Source organism: Nerophis lumbriciformis, linkage group LG20, assembly GCF_033978685.3.
Source record: "Nerophis lumbriciformis linkage group LG20, RoL_Nlum_v2.1, whole genome shotgun sequence".
NCBI lineage: Eukaryota > Metazoa > Chordata > Actinopteri > Syngnathiformes > Syngnathidae > Nerophis > Nerophis lumbriciformis.
The window spans coordinates 31,844,208-31,867,281 of NC_084567.2; the positions used below are offsets into that span (position 1 = coordinate 31,844,208).

Below are 23,074 nucleotides of genomic sequence, written 5' to 3' on the forward strand. Positions count from 1 at the left end.
CGCCAAAACTTTGCCCACTAACTAATCTGTTTACTCACGTATCAATCCACTGAATCAAGTACTCAAATACAAAATCCCATGCATTCGTGACAAATGAGTAGGATCAGTGCATATTTTTTTATTGAGTACGGTTGCAAAACAAAAAAACAAAAAAAGTTTTAGCACACCGCTGTGGTATTGCAGAGTGTGACGTGGTTTGCCATAAAGTATTTTCTACTGCATGCATGTGCATCAGTTGGTAAAAAGGTGTAAAAGTGGGTCAGGTAAAAATTGTCAAATATTAATTTCTGTTTATTTTGAATAATTTTCAGCATGGAAAAATTGCTTATGGGATAAAATGGATTTGTTTTTCTATGGTTAGGATCTTTTGGAACGGATTTCTAATGAAAAATTAGGTACCACTGTATTTCCCCAATAATTTAACGAGCAGACAACGAGCAGACAATAAATTCCAGGCCACGGCTAAATTGAAGCCGCAACACCTTAAAATGTAGGATTTTTTTTTTTTTACATGAAAACCAATTAAAGCAATATATTATATGAATGGATATGTAGCCTATATTATTTAAGCACTATTGACTAGTGATGCGCAGAAAATGTGGCCACTAAAAAACTTTGACAAGGCTCCGCCTGCTGGGAGGCTGGGAGCTTGGGCGGCGACTCTCCAGCGGGGGGACGTGCACAGCCCCGTGCAGTCCAGCCAGACCCACCCAGCCCTTAGAGACAATCCTTGTCCTGAAGTTATGGACCTGACTTGCCAACTTCTATTATCTGCATTATTTTAACAAGTGATGCCACATATACAGCAGTGACGATTGCTAAAGACTGGAAGGGAAGTTCAGCTTCTCCTAAAATATAAAACATGGTCCAATATGTTCTTTTGTGTTTGCAGTTCATTGACTAACTGCGTTAGAATGCGTTTAACTTTTGTTTAGAATCCGCTACTTTGGCGACAGTTGGCGCAACTTTTTTTCATCCATGTAGTAGCGTCACAGAGCTGCAGTCAAACTAGACAATCATTGGATAAATACACGACTTTTTCCTGCCCACGTACACTGAGCAAATGAATAAGAGTGATCGAAAGGGGGTCGCCGGGATTCCGCATGATGACTGGACGACCTGTCTGGGCTGAATCCCTTTTTGATTGACAGCGAATCAGCAATCTTGAAATATAAAAACACTGCCAAAGCATTTTTCAACTTTCATTCCGTTGTTCCTCTTGATATGGAGAAATCTATTTTCTTTTAAGAGTTTTCTTTGTAAAATCTAGCATGTTTTTATATATTTTCTGTTATTGGAGACTGTACTCATGTTTAAAGAGAAGCTAGAAAAAAAAGCTTCCCGTACTTGAAAGACCAGCAGCTGCCATTGGTATACAGCCTGTGTTACATAGTACAATAGTAAGTTATAAAAATAGTAATTAATGTTAACATATTTGTTTTGTCTTTTTGCTCCAACAACAGACTTCTTTTTAAATGTATGTAAATTATTTTTGGCAAAAACAAAATATATATTACATTCGATCATCATGCTCCTCGGAAATGCAAGGGGGCCAAGGTAGTCATTTCAGCTAAATTAGCTATATGGGTAGAGGAAAAAAAAAATACTCCATGCCAATATCCATCACTGGTAGAAGCCGTCTGGTCAGATGTGCAAGGTCCCCTGACATAAAATATTCTTTACAGATGCTTTAATAACTTACTTGTGTTTGAAGCACCCCAAACTCTGCGGTCATGTCGTCAGTAGACTTTCCCACGTTGGATGTTTGGGTATTCTCTAACTGACTGACTTGGCGTTTCAGAGCACAGATTTTCTCAAGGGCAGTCCTTAGCTCGTCTTGATTCTCGATCATCTGTTTCAATGACATTAATTTAAGTGGGTTATGAGACAACAAAAATTAAAAAATGCTAGGGTAGCAACGAAGATGTTTAGCAGAACAGTAGCAAAAAAAACTCACCATCTCTACATTATCTTGCATATCCACCTTGAGTGAATCTCTTTCTGCAGTGAGAGCTGTGACTTCAGAGACTAGCTTCTCGATCTCTTCAGTAGAGCTCTGCACATCAAACACCAAAACAGTCCGTTATCTTGCATGTTTTCAACTGGTTTAGGTGAAATGAACAAAGCTCGTTTAAAAGCTCACTTACAGATTGACCTACTTCAGATTCCTTCTGTTTTTTTATAAGGTCCAAATAGTTTTGATTTTGCAATTGAAGTTCATCCTGAAGAGAGCACAGACGATCTTGAGTCTCTGCAACCTGATAAGGGAACAAATAGTTAATCCACTGGTATACCAAGTGAAAACTAAACAAAAATAAGGGAAGCAACAAAGTATTTAAAACTGAGGATGTAACAGCATTTTTACCAATTACTATTAATGCATATGATTACACATCTTAATAAAAGCCATAGCATGACGTCCACTCAAGTGTTTTTCACAGTACTGCAATCAATTAATGCTTCAAATATGTCTCTCTATAGTTTGCTCACTGCGGAGTTTGCACACTTCAGAGCGCACAACGGGTGGTAATCTAAATTGGGCATCTTACGATTCAATTACAATTCTATTACAAATCAAATATTTATGCATCTTTAATTATTTTATTGTACCGGTATATGATTAATATTATGAATGCATGATATTGAATGATTAGTATGCATAAAAACCTCCTCCTTTGGCGGCTGACGTATATTCGGTATTGCATCATTTTGGGTTTTTGGATGCAAGTGCACCCAGCAGAGATGGATAATATATGTTAGACGAGATACGTGAGAGCTGTAGCTGCCTGCCATTTGATAAAATAAACATTCCTACTTGGCTAATACGCATTCTTGTTTCAATTTTAATGTCGGCTTAAGCTACGGAATGCCCAGACACATGGACCCCAATTGCCGTAAACTTGAATCTCATTGTGTCGCATCTACTATCTATCCATTATCATTAAGACATGTGGATATTATTCAGTCTCTGGAATTATCAATCTATTTGCTAATTTCCTCATCCAGTTGGTTACTCCTTGGAGCAACGTTGTGTTGAAATGTACAAAGCAAAAATTTCTCGTTTTACCACTAAACATTCAAGTCAACTTAGCACCGCGGCTCGCATAGTTTAACCTCTTCTCCTCCCTCAATGTGTCCGCACAAGAACTGCATTTTAGAACATCCATCCATCCATTTTCTACCGCTTATTCCCTTTGGGGTCGCTGGAGCCTATCTCAGCTACAATCGGGCGGAAGGCGATGTACACCCTGGACAAGTCGCCACCTCATCGCAGGCATTTTAGAACAGTCTGTATTAATTTAACATACATAATTATTTATTTATTTTTTTCAATTTGTCGCACTTTTATTATTTAGCAATTTTTTTTACTTTTTATTTGAACCCTTTTACCGTATTGCTTTTGCACTATCTTGTTTAGCTCATTCATTGTTTATGTTCTTTGTTTGTTTTTTGCTCTATGCTTTTTAACCTGTAAAGCACTTTGGTCCAATTTAAAAATAGTTGTAAACGTGCTACATAAATAGAGTTGCCTTGCCTAATCGATACTCGAACATATGTCCATCTATGGCAATGTTCCAATTCATGACGCATCAAACAATCGATTATTTTCCTCGTGTTTATCCAATCACCAGTCAATCAGGACGTATTCAAAACATGTAAGTGAAAAACACAAAAACTCCCACCTCCACGCAATGAGCAAAGTTAGCATCTGCAATGACCGGGCCATACACCTCCCCACAATGGCTGCAATAGGCCCTATTCTAAACGCAGGAACTTCTTCCAGGAACTTTCCCACTTACACAGCCCCGAGCCCAGGGATCGAACCCAGGACCTTCGTATTGTGAGGCACGCACACACTAACCCGTGTTCTACCGTGCTGCCCAGACCAGAAGCTGCCACGGTTCCACACCCTTTGTAAAATTGTACAATAGTTATTATATAAAGCAAAACAATATAAGACACAATTATCCATCCATCCATTTTCTACCGCTTGTGTAATTACTAATACGATTTACATGTACATGTTTTTTAGCCTTTTTAAAAATATGCATCATCATTGATTACACAAATTATGATGATGATCTCACATTGACCACACCCCTAGCCATGCCCCCACCAACACAAGTATATTGGCAAGCTGGGGGAAACCATGTACCGTAATCAGTTAGGGATGTCCCGATCCAGGTTTTTGCACTTCCGATCCAATACCGATATTGTTTTTGCATTTCCGATCCGATACCAATACTGACCGATACCGATACTGACCAATACTGGCCTATCCGAGCATGTATTAAAGTTTAAAGTTATTTAGCCTACTTGGTTGTCAGAATCATGTTGAAAAGGGTTTTAGTACTCTTGATAACAACTAGCCAGCTGAATTAGGGGAGTTTGAATAATACACAATGGTTGGTAACAAGAAACTGACCTGTTTATTCAAGGATAAACACAAAATAGACAAAATTATACATGACAAACAGAAATGGCATCATTGAACTAGGGCTGGGCGATATGGCCTTTTTTTAATATTGCGATATTTTAAGGCCATATTGCGATACACAATATATATCTCGATATTTTGCCTTAGCCTTGAATGAACACTTGATGCATATAATCACAGCAGTATGATGATTCTATGTGTTTTGATTGATTGATTGAGACTTTTATTAGTAGGTTGCACAGTGAAGTACATATTCCGTACAATTAACCACTAAATGGTAACACCCGAATAAGTTTTTCAACTTGTTTAAGTCGGGGTCCACTTAAATTGATTCATGATACAGATATATACTATCATCATAATACAGTCATCACACAAGATAATCACATTGAATTATTTACATTATTTATAATCCAGGGTGTGGAGGGGGGCGCCGGATGTAAGTGTCAAAAAGACAGCCAAAAGAGTTTGATATGAGAATAAATCTAAAGTTAAAATATAGGGTAGAAATGCACCCATTTCCAGGAAATGTAGTCTTGATTTTCAAAATTTTCTTTCAAGGCTTGCATGTCTACATTAAAACATTCTTCTTCATACTGCATTAATATATGCTACTTTTAAACTTTCATGCAGAGAAGGAAATCACAACTAAAAAAATCACAAATTTTTTCATACGGTGTTGATGTGGACATTTTTGCCTCGGCATTTTGATGGTGTGGGCGTGTGGCACCGAATGGAGATAAGCGTCTCGACAGACGTCACAATATTTGAACAATGATGACGAAAACTGTTTTCTCTGTCGTGTCCGTGTGTTGAAAATTGTTATGCGCTTATTTTTTTATTTGATTTTGTGCGTGGCATAGATTTGCTATGCGCGAAGGACGCTTAAACAGTGCGCAATTGCACAGGCGAGCACCTTAGAGGGAGCGTTGCTCGTACGGCTGCGCTAGCATCACAGCTAACGTTAGCCATGCTGCTACCTCTCTGCTGGGAGAGGGCGTATACGTATGTGACGTATGTCGTGACAGTATGTGACGTGTGTAAGAAGGTGCACTTGCTGTCTGTGAGAGGGAGACACAGGAAAGAGTGAGAAGAGCCTGTCGTGTACTGCCAGCAGCTAAAAGCAACTGCGTGAGAATTCACAGACCTGTGGATGTGTTGAAGGTGTGCTGGAAAATGCGGAACGGAAATTAGGGAGCAGCAGAAAAGTGGAATGTATTATTTAAATCTGTGCGTTGGAAAATACGGACCGGAGTTTTGTTTTTTTAACTGGATCTGGATCGGCATTTTGCCATGCCTTGCCGATACGCAATTTTTGGCAAATATCGGCAGCCGATCCGATCCAAATATCGGATCGGGACATCCCTAATCACTTGTTCCTTATTCCATTTGTTTCTTCGTCCCACAGTATTTAACTTCTGAGCGTTTCCGAATGTCAGCAGAAGCAACCAAATCATACAGTAATGTTCCAAGAACGGAAGCTCAAACAAACTCCCAGTTTGTCTTCATTTATCTGACAAAAGGCAACACTCGTACAACTAGCTCAATGTACGTCTCTCTCTCCTTTCCCGGCAACCCAAACTCTCACCAAACATGTCACTTTCCCATCATTGCCCTGGATTTGCTGCTCCCCCAGGCAAAGCCATTGGCTAGAACCCCGTAGCCAGCCGCTACACAAGAAAAGCAACGTGACTCAATCAAAACGCATTGTCTTAGCGGTTTTATACAGACATTGAAAAAATTACCACTTTGACTAGGAAAAATAGCGGAATTCCGCTAAATAGCGGGCATCTGGGAGCCCTTTTCGCACGAATCAGTCAGTCGAGTCTGACTGTCAAACAGCACACATTCATTACAAAGAACTTAGTTCCTGACTTCATAAAGAATATGTTACCTTCTGGTTACTTTCTGCAGCAACGGCAATGAGGCGACTCTTCTCAGCTTCGGACTGTTCCAGATCTGACTGAAGAAATTCCAGCTGTATACCAGCATCAGTACACTGCTTCATCAGGTCAGTTTCCCTTTGTGTGGTGGCACTTAAGGAGTCCTGTAGTTGGATAATGTCACAATGGTATTTCTGCAGGTTGTCCTTGAGCTGCTGAATCTCCTCTTGGCATGCAGCTTGACTTGAGAGCAGCTCATCTCTCTGAGTTTGGACACCAATCAGCTCCTCAGTCAGCTCAGTCAACTAGAAGAGCAGACAGAAAGGTTAACGGCTTTAAATATGCCCAATTCATATAAAGAACGTGGTGACATTTAAGTACTGGAATGTGTCTTGAGGAGTCACCTTGTTATTCAGGTTGTTCACTTCATTTGGAAGAGCCTGAAGTGATGTCATTTCCTCTAGCTGAGCTCTAAGGGCACCCTCTGCCTCTTTGGATGCTGCCAGCTCTTTATTCAGATTGATAACTGTCCTTTCTATCTGATCTGTGGACAGAAAACGTATTTAACCAACTGCAATCACTCGCAAAACATATTAGACTAAACTGGCTGATTTTAGAAACAAAAAAGCATTGATATTGTCAAGTTCTTTCAAACGTACTTTTCGGGAGTTTTCCATCTAGAATAGCAGTGAGCTTGGTGTTCTCATCAAACACAACATTTAGCTCTTTCTGGAGATCCAGCTGCATCTTTTTGAAACGTGATTTCTCAGCCTCAAGTTGAAAGCGAAGGCTGTTGACCTCGGCCTCCATTTTTTCGTGACCGAGAGTCAGAGTCATCTGGAGAGAGTATCGTAACAAAAATGGGCTTCAGATTTACATTCTCCAAAGTAAAATATCCACAAAAGTCAAAACCAATACTAGCCAAAGTCTATATTTAATTCTGTAAAGTAAAAAAAAAAAAAAGAAGTTACTTCCGTAAGGACCTTTGATAAAGGAATTAATCGCTGCAATATATGGTTTTATCTAAAGTGCCGTTGATGTACCGTATTTTTCGGACTATAAGTCGCAGTTTTTTTTCATAGTTTGGCCGGGCTCCAGTGCGACTTATGTTTTTTTCCTTTTTTATTATGCATTTTCGGCAGGTGCGACTTATACTCCGGTGCGACTTATACTCCGAAAAATACGGTACATTTATTTTTAGGTCAAGCAGAGTGGAAAATCTGGAATCATGAAACAAACAAAGAACACTACAACAAACCACTAGCACTTAGGCTCAGTCCCAATAAAAATGAGGGTAAAGGTGTCCCAATTACTCTTTGCATATAGGGAGGGGTATTGGGCATGACTAACCCTTCAGATAGTTTCAGATGATGACTCGCCCAATGACGGCCAGAGAAAATTGCCCAACTTCTGCATAAATTATATATTACACGTCAGTTTGTAACATTAGCTAGCTAGCCATGCTAGCTAACTTTAGGCTAAAATACTGAAGAAAAGCTTGTGAATGTGAAAATGTTACATAACTTAAAAAAAAAGAAAAGAAAACAGACAGCAGTCGTCAATGGCGGCTTTTTCTCCGTGGAGATATTTGTTTATTCATCAACCGAAGCCGGATCAATGGGAAAAAACTATCTCAGCCGTTAACTCCATTTCTGCTGGGTTTATTGTGTAATGGTGGGACTAGAGCTGCTGCCCACTGCTCCCCTCACCTCCCAGGGGGTAATCAAGGGTGATGGGTCAAATACAAAGAATAATTTCGCCACACCTAGTGTGTCTGTGACAATCATTGGTACTTTAACTTTAGAGTTGTATGGTGCACTGCTACTAATAAAGTGCCGCAGTACAAATGTTTTAAAAAAGTTACGACTGCTTTTGAAAAAATACCAGCACTTTTTTTTCATCCATATATGCCGCTTTGCCTGTGTCATTAACTTAATTTACACAGAAAATCTTATGATTAAACATACGTTTCTTATTGCACTCAAACATTTTAGAAGATTGGAATCAAAATTGTAGCTGAGATAGGCTCCAGGGCCCCCGCCACCCCAAAGGGAATAAGCGGTAGAAAACGGATGGATGGATGGAATCAAAATTAAAAGGCCATTAACACTGACTTGTTCTTGTTGCGATTAAATAATACTTTACAATTTTTCATATTACATATAGCCTACCATAATCTAGAATTAGGTTAGACTAGAATACTAACAGTGTATTAAATGCTTCATGATTTATGGTTGCAAAATTTGAGCAATGCTTTAAAGACAATGATGAGTAAATACTGACAATACTATAGCTTAAAGTACACAGATAAGACATGTCGCAGGTAAAACACATTTTTAAAGATGAAAACAAATTAGTGGGATTTTTTTTACGAAATTCAGTCGATTCACTTGCATTAGTTTACACTACTTGGACTGGTTTACTTGTGTAAAACAGTGCCATTACTTGACATGTAGCTCCACATCATCAATGACTGTGTAAATGTGTATGTTTTCTTTAGTCTTCATAAATCTCATTTACGGTAAACGGCACAAAAAAAAGTCCAGCATCATCATCTTGCGCAATGCAGATTTGCGATTCATTGCTGAATATGACTTTCATCCAGTCATCTGTTTCTCTATTTACCGTAAATCCCATTTCCTTAAGGCGGTTTCTTACAGTTCGGTCACAGAAGGTGACTCCAGTTTCGGCCTATTTATTCTTCCTTTGTTTTGCCGTGCATTTTCTGTTTTCAAGACTTATTGCTTTAAAGATTTCGGTCTTGAAGGGTTAATTTTTTTCTTGGTGTACCAGTATGCTTGCCTCTTACAACCTTCCTATGTTGTTAATATTTGGTCCAGATTTTAAACACAGCTGACTGAACAATAAATCATTATTGCAACATTACACCTTCTTAAAGAAAATTTGATAATCTCTTTTTTTTTTTTTTTACAATTGACATCTCTCGTGTTGGAGCCATGATTCATGTCAATCTGCGCAACAGCTCACCAAGGTGATCACTCCTTTTTACCTAAAGACTAATGAACAAATGTAATCTAATGCAGGGGATAGCTTTGTAAATAAACATTTACAGGGTGATTCTATACTTCTTTCCCTCAGAATTGAGTGAATCCATAATTTATTCACTCTGCTTGATCTGCTGTTATAGACTACCACAATCTATAGTTTATTCATTTTAGTGTTACTTTAAGTCAGTTACCATTTGAAATGACTACAGTCTTGTATCTGCTTTGTTTCTTTAAAACTAAACAACTGCTTGAGCATCCCACTATTTTTAATTCCACTATTTTGTCAAGTGTTGTACAATGTGCTGTGGACTAGAGATGTCAGATAATGGCTTGTTTGCCGATATCCGATATTCCGATAGTCCAACTCTTAGTTACCGATTCCGATATGAACCGATACCGGGGGGATGTGTTGTGGGGATGTGGGGGGAAGCGAGGGGTGTATATTGTAGCGTCCCTGAAGAGTTAGTGCTGCAAGGGCTTCTGGGTATTTGTTCTGTTGTGTTTATGTTGTGTTACGGTGCGGATGTTCTCCCGAAATGTGTTTGTCATTCTTGTTTGGTGTGGGTTCACAGTGTGGCGCATATTTGTAACAGTGTTAAAGTTGTTTATACGGCCACCCTCAGCTTTGCATTCACTTGTGTGTGTGAAAAGCCGTAGATATTATGTGATTGGGCCGGCACGCAAAGGCAGTGCCTTTAAGGTGGCGCTCTGTACTTCTCTCTATGTCCGTGTACCACTCCGTACGGCGGCGTTTTAAAAAGTCATACATTTTACTTTTTGAACCCGAAAGATAATTTCCGATATTACATTTTAAAGCATTTATCGGCCGATAATATCGGACTGCCGATTATCGGACATCTCTACTGTGGACCAATAACAAACGAGCCACGGAAGCAAATGCCCCCTGAGTCACACTTAAGACAATCCTATGCGTGTTGTGATGAAAATACTTAGCTTCTTAGTGTCCTTTATTGTGAGCTAACAACGGAGGAGACGGCGTGGCGCTCTTGGAAGAGTGGCCGTGCCAGCAACCTGAGGGTTCCTGGTTCGATCCCCACCTTCTACCAACCTAGTCTCGTCCGTTGTGTCCTTGAGCAAGACACTTCACCCTTGCTCCTGATGGGTCATGGTTAGGGCCTTGCATGGCAGCTGCCGCCATCAGTGTGTGAATGTATGTGTGTGTGAATGGGTGAATGTGGAAATAGTGTCAAAGCGCTTTGAGTACCTTGAAGGTAAAAAAGCGCTATACAAGTATAGCCCATTTTACCATTTATAACAGTGACTAAAGAGAATGGTGTGCTCTTGCACCAATCGATGTGTTACTAAAGTTAATTCTATTTCATATTTTTAACCAAAATCTGAAAAGGTGTACATGAATACGTTACATACACACACACAGGAAGTATTGTTGTTCAAGCCGACCAATCACAGCCCTTATGGTGCCTCTGCACAGAATATTAGTCAGGTTTCAGAGACCTTACCATAGAAAAGGCATACCTGGAGAGCAGCAAAGCGTATCGGACAAAGAGTCAAAACGCATCTTGTGTACTTGTTACCTTTAACTCTTCCAGGGCAATGTTTTCACTGCGCAGGACTGCCCATTCTTTCTTTGTCTCAATGCTGAGTCCTTCCGCATCGTCGAGTGAGCGACGGAGCTTTGTCACTTCTTCAACTAAGTTTTTGCCGTTCTGAAAGAAGTAAAGCAGTTGTTTGTCCTCTTTTTACTTTTGAACAACTTTGGAAGTGTATGAGACAAAGATAACCGCTTCAAAATATGTTCGTAATTTAATCTTTTGCCTCCAACATTTAAATTGTTTGCATGGAATTATTTTATTATTATATCACATTTTGGAAATGATGGAAATATACAAATATTTCAATGATATGCAAATACTTTAAAGCAAAATCAAACCATATTCTGAAGATCAGCAGCAAATTTGGTTTTCTGCTTCAGCTCTTCGGAAACAGTGTCCAATGTTTTCTAAAAAAAAAAGAAAAGAAACAAATCATCTTTATTTTCTCATTGCTTTTTCAAGACCACTACTTTAATTGCTCACTAGACAATGTTGTGTTTCAAGTCCTGTCCTGATCTTAGAATACAGCTGTCCATGTAAATGCTGTGAAATGTATTGCAGTGGATAGATTTAAATCTAAATCTAACCAAGTTACTTTTTAGCACAGAAAAAAAAGCGCTGTCTCACTAATGTGCAGGGTGCTTTGTTGATGTCTAATGTAAGAAAAACTTTATGCCCAACTCACCTGAAGTTCCAAGCACTGGAGCTCACGGGATTCCATCGCCATCTTCAATGAGGATACTTCCCTTTTCAACTCATCCTGTGAGTTCAAAAGCAGAACAGTTAACTTTGTAGTGAATAGCCAAATAATCTCGACAAACAAAATCATGAATGTAGAATGTGTAACAGGGACGTGACCCAGGAGACCAGGGCTTATGTAGTGTTTCAGGGTGTTTGCTGCACACACACTGTAACCAACTAGATTAGAAACTAGGGCTGGGTGATATAGACTATAACTCATAGCATGATATATTTTGGCTGAATATTGATATATTTATCGCGATTTCTAGAAAGTGAATTGAGACAAAGTCAAACCCTAATATGCGTGTCAAGTTGTTTTATTGAAACAAATACTTGAGTTATTTTCTGGTACATTTTATGTAGAGATGTCCGATAATGGCTTTTTTGCCGATATCCGATATTGTCCAACTCTCAATTACCGATTCCGATATCAACCGATACCGATATATACAGTCGTGGAATTAACACATTATTATGCCTAATTTTGTTGTGATGGCCCGCTGGATGCATTAAACAATGTAACAAGGTTTTCCAAAATAAATCAACTCAAGTTATGGAAAAAAATGCCAACATGGCACTGCCATATTATTATTGAAGTCACAAAGTGCATTATTTTTTTTTAACATGCTTCAAAACAGCAGCTTGGAATTTGGGACATGCTCTCCCTGAGAGACCGTGAGGAGGTTGAGGTGGGTGGGGGAGGTGCATATTGTAGAGTCTCAGAAGAGTTAGTGCTGCAAGGGGTTCTGGGTATTTATTCTGTTGTGTTACGGTTCGGATGTTCTCCCGAAATGTGTTTGTCATTCTTGTTTGGTGTGGGTTCACAGTGTGGCGTGAATTTGTAACAGTGTTAAAGTTGTTTATACGGCCACCCTCAGTGTGACCTGTATGGCTATTGACCAAGTATGCCTTGCATTCACTTGTGTGTGTGTGTGTTTGAAATGCCGTAAATATTATGTGATTGGGCCAGCACTCATTTGCAGTGCCTTCAAGGCACGCCCCCAATATTGTTGTCTGGGTGGAAATCGGGAGAAACTCGGGAGAATAGTTGCCCTGGGAGATTTTCGGGAGGGTTGGCAAGTATGACTGGGAGACGCAACTGCTCTGTACTTCTCCCTACGTCCGTGTACCACTCCGTACAGCGGCGTTTTAAAAAGTCATACATTTTACTTTTTGAAACAGATACCGATAATTTCCGATATTACATTTTAAAGTATTTATCGGTCGATAATATCGGCAGTCCGATATTATCGGACATGTCTAATGTTAACCATTCAAAGATAATCGGTGACACCACTGTAGACTTGGCTGTTTGTGAAAGAAGACAGAAGCGACCATAGCTCACTGTAACTGCACGCTGCACGACAGGGTAAGTTTCGTCCGTGTTGCCTTGTTATTGCACGCGCTGTTACGCGTATGCGTGATTTTCTAAAATATATCAGTAGATTTTAACGTTTTGTATGTGCTGATCGCTTCCTTTGGTAAAAGCTGAACTCGTTGAAGTTTTGCTGAAATTTGCTTTCATTTATTTAGACTCGCCAAATTGGTGCTTTATCAAACATGCGTAGCAAAAATATGCTTTAAGAACTTCGAAACGGGATGAAATACAAATATCAAGATAATACTTAAATGGGAAAAACTAAATGTTAAAAGTACAGTATATCAAACAAACCTTCAATGAAGTGATCACTGTAAACTTGTTTGACTCTGCTTTCTTGGACAGGAGTGCTATATTCAAGAGCCACTTTTCTCGTCATTTCCTAAAATCTTGACACCTTTCACCTATCTTGATTACTTTTTTTTTTTTTTTAACCTGAAGAAACTTTTATCCTTATCGTGTTATGGACCGCCAAATGACGTAAGCTTGGACAACGGACGCTTGCTTGACCACCACTTCAAGCCTTGCAGAGCCAGGAGGGACGTCAGGTGAATACAACCTTTCGGCAACAAACCCACCTCCCCCAAAACAATTTCTTCAGACTTTAGCGTCTCAGTGGGCTTGTGGTTAGAGTATCCCCCCTGAGATCGGTAGGTTGTGAGTTCAAACCCCGGCCGAGTCATACCAAAGACCATAAAAATGGGACCCATTGCCTCCCTGCTTGGCACTCAGCATCAAGGGTTGTAATTGGGTGTTAAATCACCAAAATGATTGCCGAGCGCGGCCGCCACTGCTGCTCAGTGCTCCCCTCACCCCCCAGGGAGTGAAACAAGGAGATGAGTCAAATGCAGAGGGTAATTTCACCAAACCGAGTGTGTGACTATCAGTGGGACTTTAACTTTTTTTTTAGAGGATTCACATGTGTAACGGAACCGGATACATTTTTTTTCCCAAACGAGACACTCTTCAATGATCCGTTTCAGAAAAGACAAAAAAGGACTATTTTCTTCTTGATGTAGACCGGCGAAAGAAAATATAAAAAATCCTTAAAGCTGAATATCCCGTGCGACAGCAACTTGAAAAGTAAACATTTGTCGCATCTGCTTTACGTCACTGCCGGCAAATGGCAAGGGTTGACGACGTAGCAAAACTCTAGCTACTTTGAGAGATGTCTGAATGCCGGGGGGTATATTTTCAACACTTCGCCATGGCACTAGATTCTAAAGCAAGGGGGAGGGTTAGAAAAAAGAAGAAAGGGGGGGAGACAAAATTCGTATTGAGCCGTTGTCTCTCCCACAGCATCCATAAAAATTACATTACGCAAATCAGACCGTTGAATCATCGAGGCCTCCTACAGGTAGCTTGCAGTCAAGTGGGAAACACCATCATGTATGGTCTAAATATTTCATTCCCCATTACCTCAAGTTCTGTCCCAAATTGCTTCTCAAGGCAGATAAACTCATCATTCTCCTTCTTCTCCTCCAGCTCCCGTGAAAGACAAGTAATGTCTTTTTCTAGGCTCGTGGTTTGCTTCCTCAATATGTCCAGATCTTGTTTGAGAGAGTCTCGCTCATTAGCCAGCATATCCTAGAAACACATAACGGCATTAACAAGTTAGCAACACCACCTCGGATAACGACACAGGAAAAACATAGCTTGTGAAAATACAAGAGTTAATGTTAGTCTTTTGTGTGCATGGAAAACCCATTTATTGTTCTTACTTTTACCAAGTCTAACAAAAAGCTGTTACATAGTCTGGAATGGATGGAAAAAAGTTACCTTCTCTGTGGCAAGGTTCTCACAAAGTTGGATAGTTTCTCCAAAATCTCTTTGTAGCTAAAAAAAAAAGAAAAAGGAAACAATAATACAGCTTAAATATAATAGAAGATCCACAACAAATAGTGCACAGACCATCTACACCAGTGTTTCCCAGCCTTAATAGAGCCAACATATGTGGATATTTTACATTAGGGATGTAACAATATACAAATGTTATATCACGGTTATTATTGTCACATTACTGTTAAATGTGCATAAAAAGTATTTATACACAGGGACATTTTTAATCCAGATTTTTTTTTAATATTTCATTTAATAAATACACAATGTACTTTCTTGAAAGAGGAAACAATAATAATTGTTATGGCTTTTTAAAAGCCATTTGGGGGTTAAATCTTTTAAAGTTTTTTTTTTTCAATGATAAAGGAAAAAGAGTGTTAGGCACTTCACTTCCGGTTTTTGCGACGTCGCGCCAGTTTTTCCAGTTATTATTGATTCAAGTATAAATTGATCACCATGTTATAACAGTGCACAGCCTTTCAGTCCAATGTACACAATTGAATAGCTTAGAAGCTCAGACAGCAATGTGTTTATGAAAGTTAAGATTGGTTTAATAGGTGAAGATGTTAATGTCTCTATAAGGCTGCTCTCCCTGTGGGAACCTGGAGAGAAGACAAGTACGGGATTTGAAGGTTTTCAAACAACACTGGAGAGCCACTGTTTATAGCGTCTTGTGCCAGAGACACAATATCAACGTTTTGTTCAGGAGACAACACTTAAAAGCTAATACAAATAACAGAAGAAATTAACAAATTAAAGTGATAGTTTGACAAAACCGGACTCATCTCAGTAAAACTAAAATAATACAATTCTGCAACAGTAGAAAAGAAAGTCAAACACAAATAGACATACATTAAATGAGTAAAAACCTAATTTTGGGTATAATATAATAGATGATAAAATTAACTGAAAATCTTATAAAAAAATATACAACATAAAGTGGCAAGAAATGTGTCAATAATGAATAAAGCAAAACATGTTCTGGACAAAAATCACTCCATATTTTCTACTGCGCGCCAGTGTTACTATAGCTGAGTTAATGTGCAGAAATATGGGAGAATAACTACAAAAGTACACTAATTCACTGACCATGTTACATAAACGAAAAAGCAGTTAATACATAAGGAGTGATACAGTATTACAAATACATTGCTGGCAGACACCACAGTTGACACAAAAATTTATAATTTCTCCGTGAATGTTGACTGTGTTGGCCCTGCGATGAGGTGGTGGACTTGTCCAGAGTGTACTCTGCCTCCCGCCTGAATGCAGCTGGGATAGGCTACAGCCAACCCCGCAACCCAAGGGAGACAAGCGGTACAAAATGGATGGATGGATGTCAGTCCAAAGATAATGAAAATTTTGGCAAAATGAGGGTACCAAGTTATTTTCCTGGTTGTTTGGGGTTTTTGTTTCTTTTACGTTTATTGCGCTGTCGGGTGCATGTTAGAGTGCCTGCTGGTTACTTAACACTGCAGAAATGTAGCAGCAGAGTGTCAAAAAAGGCCGCAAAATTATACTTCACTTGTTTTATTGTAAGTTTATGAGCTGCTAGAGTATGTTTAGAACTATGTACAGACTTATTCTGGTTTATCTCGTCAGAAAAAGTAATGTCAAAACGACAGCAATTGCATGCTGCACAGATCCTTGGTAGCAGTCATGGAGCCTTTTTAGTTGGCCATACTCTTTACACACGACTCTAGGTTAATTATGTACCTTTTGCCATCTCTTGTCACTATGCATTGCTTACACAGCTAGATAAAAGGACATTTGTAGTACAAAAATTTAAGTGAAAGTGGATAATTTCCTGCGGCAAGACATGCGCTCATGAAGTATGCTACAGCACGGTGGTTGGGAAGCACTGCTGCAGACAGTATTCAGTTCAACACATACCTGTTTGTCAGCTTCACATTGCACGTGGCTCTGCTCTTCAAGCTGCCCTTTCAGTTCTGCCACAGACAACTCCAGCATCTTTACTTGAGACTCAGCCTCTAACCTCTGTTGAGTTTCACTTTTAAGCTGAAGGTCAATTTCCGCAGCCTTCTCCTCCATTTCCAGAATTTTCTCCAAGGCTTGTTGATTTTGGTGGTCTACAGTTTGAAGCTCCAAGTCCAGTTCAGCCTCTCTGCTGATTGACGTGAAAGTGTTATGAAGATACATTACTTATGTAACAGATGCGGAGACTAGGGTTGCGCGATATAGACAAGGGCTGGGCGATATGGACAAAAAAGTATATCTCGATATATTTTTACTTAATCGATATATTTTCCGGTGAAAGTATACATATAAAGACATTCATTTTTGAGCGAGATTCACTGAAAATGAACTGAATGACAATTGCACTGTAAACAGTCAGTTTTATTAACCCAGTTCGTCAAGATGGGTCTTAACAGCACAGAAAAGAAACTGTTTAAGTAGTACAGAATTACATAACAAATAAAATACAAAAATATTATTTCTACGTAAAATAAATGTGCAAATAGTACAAAATGTATCAAACTCAGATAAAAAATTAATTCCCAGTCGACGATGTAATGGACTGTCACACACGTACGGTTCTGGTCAGCGACAAGTAAGTGACTTGATTTAATTGTGCTCACTTCGGTATACATTTTTGGCAGCATTTCTCGTGCGAAATATTCCCGGCTTGGCAACTCGAGAACAGTTTTGATTTGGGCTTACATAGTTAACAACTCAAATGAATGTTTATATTTATTTTTTGTCCAAATGTGGCCAAGTAGCTGCATTGTGGGTTTCCTGGACGTCGACTACATCGCTAAAAGAAAAATCTAAAGAAGAGAATCCCTCTGCCATCTTCCACTACTTTTTTTAATACATAAAACGCCCGCTTGAATATTCCCTTTTCTCATCTACGACTCTCTCGTCATTTGGGATGTCTGTTGTGATTTCCCTTCTTGGTTCCATGACCCGCCCTATCTTGCCTCTGATGGGCCTGTCCCTATAATGTTTTGCCCTAATTTCAACGAATCGTGACTCATCATAGTAAACAACCAACCAATCATGGATGTTCTCATACGTGCAAGCACGTCTTGAAAGGAGGAAGGGGAGGGGTTTAGTAGCCCATGGAGGGGGAGCATCAAGGAACACAACAAATAAGCTGTGTTTGGTCATATTAACGTGAAATAAATTACATCGATATTACGATATTTTCTTAAATCATATCTTGTTTAAAATTAATGACTTCCGGATACAAAACGCTTGTGTGTGTGTTCTCATCATGGCAGACTTGGTAACAAACAACAAAGATGACTATTCTTGGACAAATGATGATTCACAACCTTATCTTTTTGAAGCTGAATGAACTGAAGATGAACTGCTGCTTCTGGAAGCAAGCATGTAGAAGAGGGTGAGATGTTGGAGCAGACAGAAGCCGATAAGAGTGAGGTGAAATCGACTCAAAGCTGAAAATGTGGAATTTGGAGACAAGCCATTTTGACATACATGGCGTGCTTACCCCAAATAAACCAGAAAAAACGTTTCTGGCTAGCTGGAGCAAAGAGAAAACTGCCCATCGAGTGAGTCCCACTTTATACTTTTCACGTGTGTATCATAACAGACAGCATCTGGCTCGCTGTGTACAAACAAAACCTGAAATGTGGGCTAATACTTTACACATACTATAATATGATTGTTCATGTTTTTAGTCAGTACTGATTGGTGTCTTATCACAGTGTTGTGCATTACAAACAAATTAACACTGGTTGTTTATAGTCCACAGCTAGCTAAATGGACCAGAATAACACAGGCTTTGATTCAAACTTGCCAGTCGGAAAAAAATACCTTAAACACACCAACGTGTGCCAGGTGATGGCGTTAAAAGTGATGTTTGGTCGTCCGTGGAGTTGTACTAGTCCACTTTTCTTTCTCTTCTCCCTCCCTCTTCTTTTGTAGCATGGAGCTTAGCTAAGTGCTACATGGGTCTAAAAATAGCTAAGCTACGGAAATTGCTACTTGTTTAAAAAGTAGCGAAGCTACTGCCAAGCTACTGGGAAATGTAGTTAAGCTACGGAGCTTCGATTATCAAGTTAATCATTTTTAATGGAAAACCATAGTTTTTAACCACTCCAGCTGTAAACCGGAATGGATTATCAAAAACTGTACTCATTACAGGAAAGCCGTAGTTGTTGGCAGGTATGGCAAAGAGACGGACACATTGTCGGTTCGAAAAAAACTGAATTAAAAAAAAAAAAAATTACAGAAAAAAAAACATGTTTTCCAGCTATAGACGGAAATATCCCATGCCTTATATACTCCTAGGCCAGGGACTTTTAACCTTTTTGACCTCAGACCCAGCTTTTCCACTACAGAAGGGCACAGGGCCCGCGCAGATGAATTAGTCATCTTTCTCTTGATTTTAAATCGTATTTAATAATTATATAATTATATGTAACCTACTTACAGTTCAAGGGGACAACAACCTTGTCAAATGATATGAAACCATGTCTATCACAAAGATTAATATTTAACACAAAACTTCAGTCTTTGGTCAGGCTGATTATAAAAATAACTGCTAATCAAATATACTGCATAAGACTTACTCAGACTTAGTTCCTCCCACTGTTGAGTGCATTGGGGAGCCTACTGTATAAGAAGGGACTCAAATAACTGATGAAAAATTATTCTTCATACAATTATATAGTGCTAAAATAAGCCAAATCAACAAAATATATTAATTCATGTTTCTTAACTAAACTGTCAATAGAATAAAATGTAAATGAAAATGCAGCTTCACCACTGTATTTGTCATTTTTGCACATAAACTTCTCTAGGACTAGTTTGATATTATCATTACTGCCACAGGTGGTGGACAAGTGTCACAACTGAGTACAGCTGTACATGGGCCACAGCTGAGAAACAGATATTTATGGCGGCCATCTAGTAGGCGCTCGCGTCAAAATGTTATTCGGCCCTATAGTTAAAGGGGAACATTATCACAATTTCAGAAGGGTTAAAACCATTAAAAATCAGTTCCCAGTGGCTTATTTTATTTTTCGAAGTTTTTTTCAAATTTTACCCATCACGCAATATCCCTAAAAAAAAGCTTCAAAGTGCCTGATTTTAACCATCGTTATATACACCCGTCCATTTTCCTGTGACGTCACACAGTGATGCCAATACAAACAAACAAACATGGCGGATAGAACAACAAGGTATAGCGACATTAGCTCGGATTTCAGCGGCTTAAGCGATTCAACAGATTACGAATGTATTGAAACGGATGGTTGTAGTGTGGAGGCAGGTAGCGAAAACGAAATTGAAGAAGAAACTGAAGCTATTGAGCTATATCGGTTTGAACCGTATGCAAGCGAAACCGACGAAAACGACACGACAGCCAGCGACACGGGAGAAAGCGAGGACGAATTCGGCGATCGCCTTCTAACCAACGATTGGTATGTGTTTGTTTGGCATTAAAGGAAACTAACAACTATGAACTAGGTTTACAGCATATGAAATACATTTGGCAACAACATGCACTTTGAGAGTGCAGACAGCCCATTTCAGGCGCGCTAAGAACATATATTTTTCCACGATTTCAGCACTCAGGTTAGCCATACCTAAATAGACACAAAATACTGCATTACACAAGACTACCCGAATGTACTCAAATAATTGAAAAAAAAAAAAAGTTTTTAAGCTAAATTATTGGTAAACACAATTTATGTATAATAATTTACGTAAAACCGCGAGTAATGAATAAAGTTTTCATCAATTAATATATTCTGTAGACATACCCTCATCCGCTCTCTTTTCCTGAAAGGTGATCTGTCCAGTTTTGGAGTTGATGTCAGCATCTGCTTTGAGTGTCGCAGGATATCCACACATTCTTGCCATCTCTGTCGTAGCATAGCTTTCGTCGGTAAAGTGTGCGGAACAAACGACTGACCATTTCGTCGGCTTTCCCCACAGCCTCGTATTTTGAACAAATTTCGTCCAATTTCTTGCCACTTTCGCATCTTTGGGCCACTGGTGCAACTTGAATCCGTCCCTGTTCGTGTTGTTACACCCTCCGACAACACACCGACGAAAGTGAGAAAATGGCGGATTGCTTCCCGATGTGACGTCACGTTGTGACGTCATCGCTCCGAGAGCGAATAATAGAAAGGCGTTTAATTCGCCAAAATTCGCCCATTTAGAGTTCGGAAATCGGTTAAAAAAAAAATATGGTCTTTTTTCTGCAACATCAAGGTATATATTGACGCTTACATAGGTTTGGTGATAATGTTCCCCTTTAAGAAACACTGTTTTAGGCCATATCGCCCATCCCTAGTCGAGACACACACACACACACACACAACAGGATACCTCTTTTTAGAGCAACGGACAGACACAAAGCTTGGACTGGAGTCTGTGTCATCAGATGGCTCCTCAGGTATCTCCCACAGAGAGTCAAAGTCTTCATCATCTATTAAAAAAACATTTAACACATGCTTCAAAGTCAGTCATACAGTACAAACAATGGCCATCTACATCACAATATCGCTCTTACCTTCAGTCAGCTCCATCATACAGGAGCGATTACTTTTCCTCTTACGTGAAGCATACCCTGCAAAACTGCGGTTGGAAGGACTACCTTCATCAGTACCTGGAGCGGCCAAGCACATCATTTTTCCACCCCATGTAACTCTGCGCTTGGGAAACTTCTAAACAGGGATAGGAGCACTTGTTAGTAAGAAGATTGAGGGGGAAAAACTAAGTCATTTGTGCTCTACCTGAACCTGAACCACGTTGGTGCTTGTGACCAACAATTTTGTGAGGTTTTTAATTCGGTCCTCTTGTTCTCTCTGAAGTTGATCTTTTTCTTGGATAAGCTGCGAGAGCACCTCCTTCTCCGTTGCGGTGGTCTGTGTTCCTGAGGAAACCTGCGGCAAGGGGGTCACTCATTGGTCAATGCTTAGGCATTTGTACTTTAAACAGCTTATGAAAATGTGGGGGAGAAAAAACAGAAGCTTAAGTATTTTACCTCATGAAGTCGCCTCTTGAGCTCGACAATTTCATTGCGATATCTCTTGAGCAGAGCGCCGTCGTCACACACTTCCGTGACATGTGGATCGTTCTTCATTTTCTTTGCCGTGCTGGCAAACTGCAAGAAAAAATATTTAATAATGAAGTGGATTATAGCCTTACCAAATACATTTAAGAATGCAGTGTCATCAGGTTTAGAGTTTGAACTTTAGACTAAAGTAGGGCTGCAATTATCGATTATTTTAATAATTGAGTAATCTATCAATTATTTTTGATTAATCAAGTATAGCAAGGATATTCAAGTAAATGTTTTGGGGCCACATTTCCAGAAAGTTAAGGACCGGGTGGCGGACTTCTCCCTTCACTCTTATTTTGTATATTTTGGAGAACCAGCATCCTCCACAGTAGACATTTGAATTTGGGGTATGTATTTTGTTAGTTACAGGTTAGATCATCTATATGACAGCACTCTAGTGTTTTTAAGAATCTGCTGTAAAAATGTGAGTCTCTCAAGTGTTTTAACCTACTCAGTGGCCTAGTGGTTAGAGTGTCCGCCCTGAGATCGGTAGGTTGTGAGTTCAAACCCCGGCCGAGTCACACCAAAGACTATCAAAAATGGGACCCATTACCTCACTGCTTGGCACTCAGCACCAAGGGTTAGAATTGGGGGTTAAATCACCAAAAATGATTCCCGGGCGCGGCCACCGCTGCTGCCCACTGCTCCCCTCACCTCCCAGGGGGTGATCAAGGGTGATGGGTCAAATGCAGAGAATAATTTTGCCACACCTAGTGTGTGTGTGACAATCATTGGTACTTTAACTTTTAACTTTAACTGAACTCACGGGCCACCAGTTGAATAGCACAAAAGATGAAAAAAAGAGGACACTAGTAGTACAACATAAAAATTAACAAATGGCTACTAAGAAACAGCAACCTTTCAATTACATTAATAACATTACGGGAAAAAAAACTGCCAAAAAGGAGAGGACTTAATAGAGATGGGAATATTTAAAGCACATTACGATTAGATTGCGATTCAGGGGCTACATTTCGGTCATAAATTGCTTAGTAATACATCTATAATTATTATATAGTATAATATTGTTAGTGTTAAAATATTGTACATCATATATTCTAAATTTATCACATTTAATTATTAATACTATGTCTACAAGACTCCTTTGACTACTAACGTATGCAGTATTGCGTCATTTCCATTTTTTGGATCA

The 23,074-nt window shown here is 39.3% G+C and overlaps 1 protein-coding gene across 1 annotated transcript in view; it reads right to left on the reverse strand.

The window, feature by feature from the left end:
- cenpe (centromere protein E) overlaps positions 1 to 23,074 on the reverse strand; it is a 91,469-nt gene that overhangs the window by 46,283 nt on the left and 22,112 nt on the right. Inside the window, exons 12-27 of the mRNA XM_061980810.2 lie at positions 21,844 to 21,963; positions 21,593 to 21,742; positions 21,370 to 21,523; positions 21,186 to 21,285; positions 16,755 to 16,989; positions 14,802 to 14,858; positions 14,442 to 14,609; positions 11,589 to 11,663; positions 11,242 to 11,310; positions 10,886 to 11,017; positions 6,981 to 7,158; positions 6,726 to 6,865; positions 6,333 to 6,626; positions 2,148 to 2,258; positions 1,958 to 2,056; positions 1,703 to 1,852 (exon numbers count right to left, since the gene is read on the reverse strand). Of these exons, the coding sequence (XP_061836794.2) occupies positions 1,703 to 1,852; positions 1,958 to 2,056; positions 2,148 to 2,258; positions 6,333 to 6,626; positions 6,726 to 6,865; positions 6,981 to 7,158; positions 10,886 to 11,017; positions 11,242 to 11,310; positions 11,589 to 11,663; positions 14,442 to 14,609; positions 14,802 to 14,858; positions 16,755 to 16,989; positions 21,186 to 21,285; positions 21,370 to 21,523; positions 21,593 to 21,742; positions 21,844 to 21,963 (2,232 nt within the window). The remainder of the gene's footprint in view (positions 1 to 1,702; positions 1,853 to 1,957; positions 2,057 to 2,147; positions 2,259 to 6,332; positions 6,627 to 6,725; positions 6,866 to 6,980; positions 7,159 to 10,885; positions 11,018 to 11,241; positions 11,311 to 11,588; positions 11,664 to 14,441; positions 14,610 to 14,801; positions 14,859 to 16,754; positions 16,990 to 21,185; positions 21,286 to 21,369; positions 21,524 to 21,592; positions 21,743 to 21,843; positions 21,964 to 23,074) is intronic.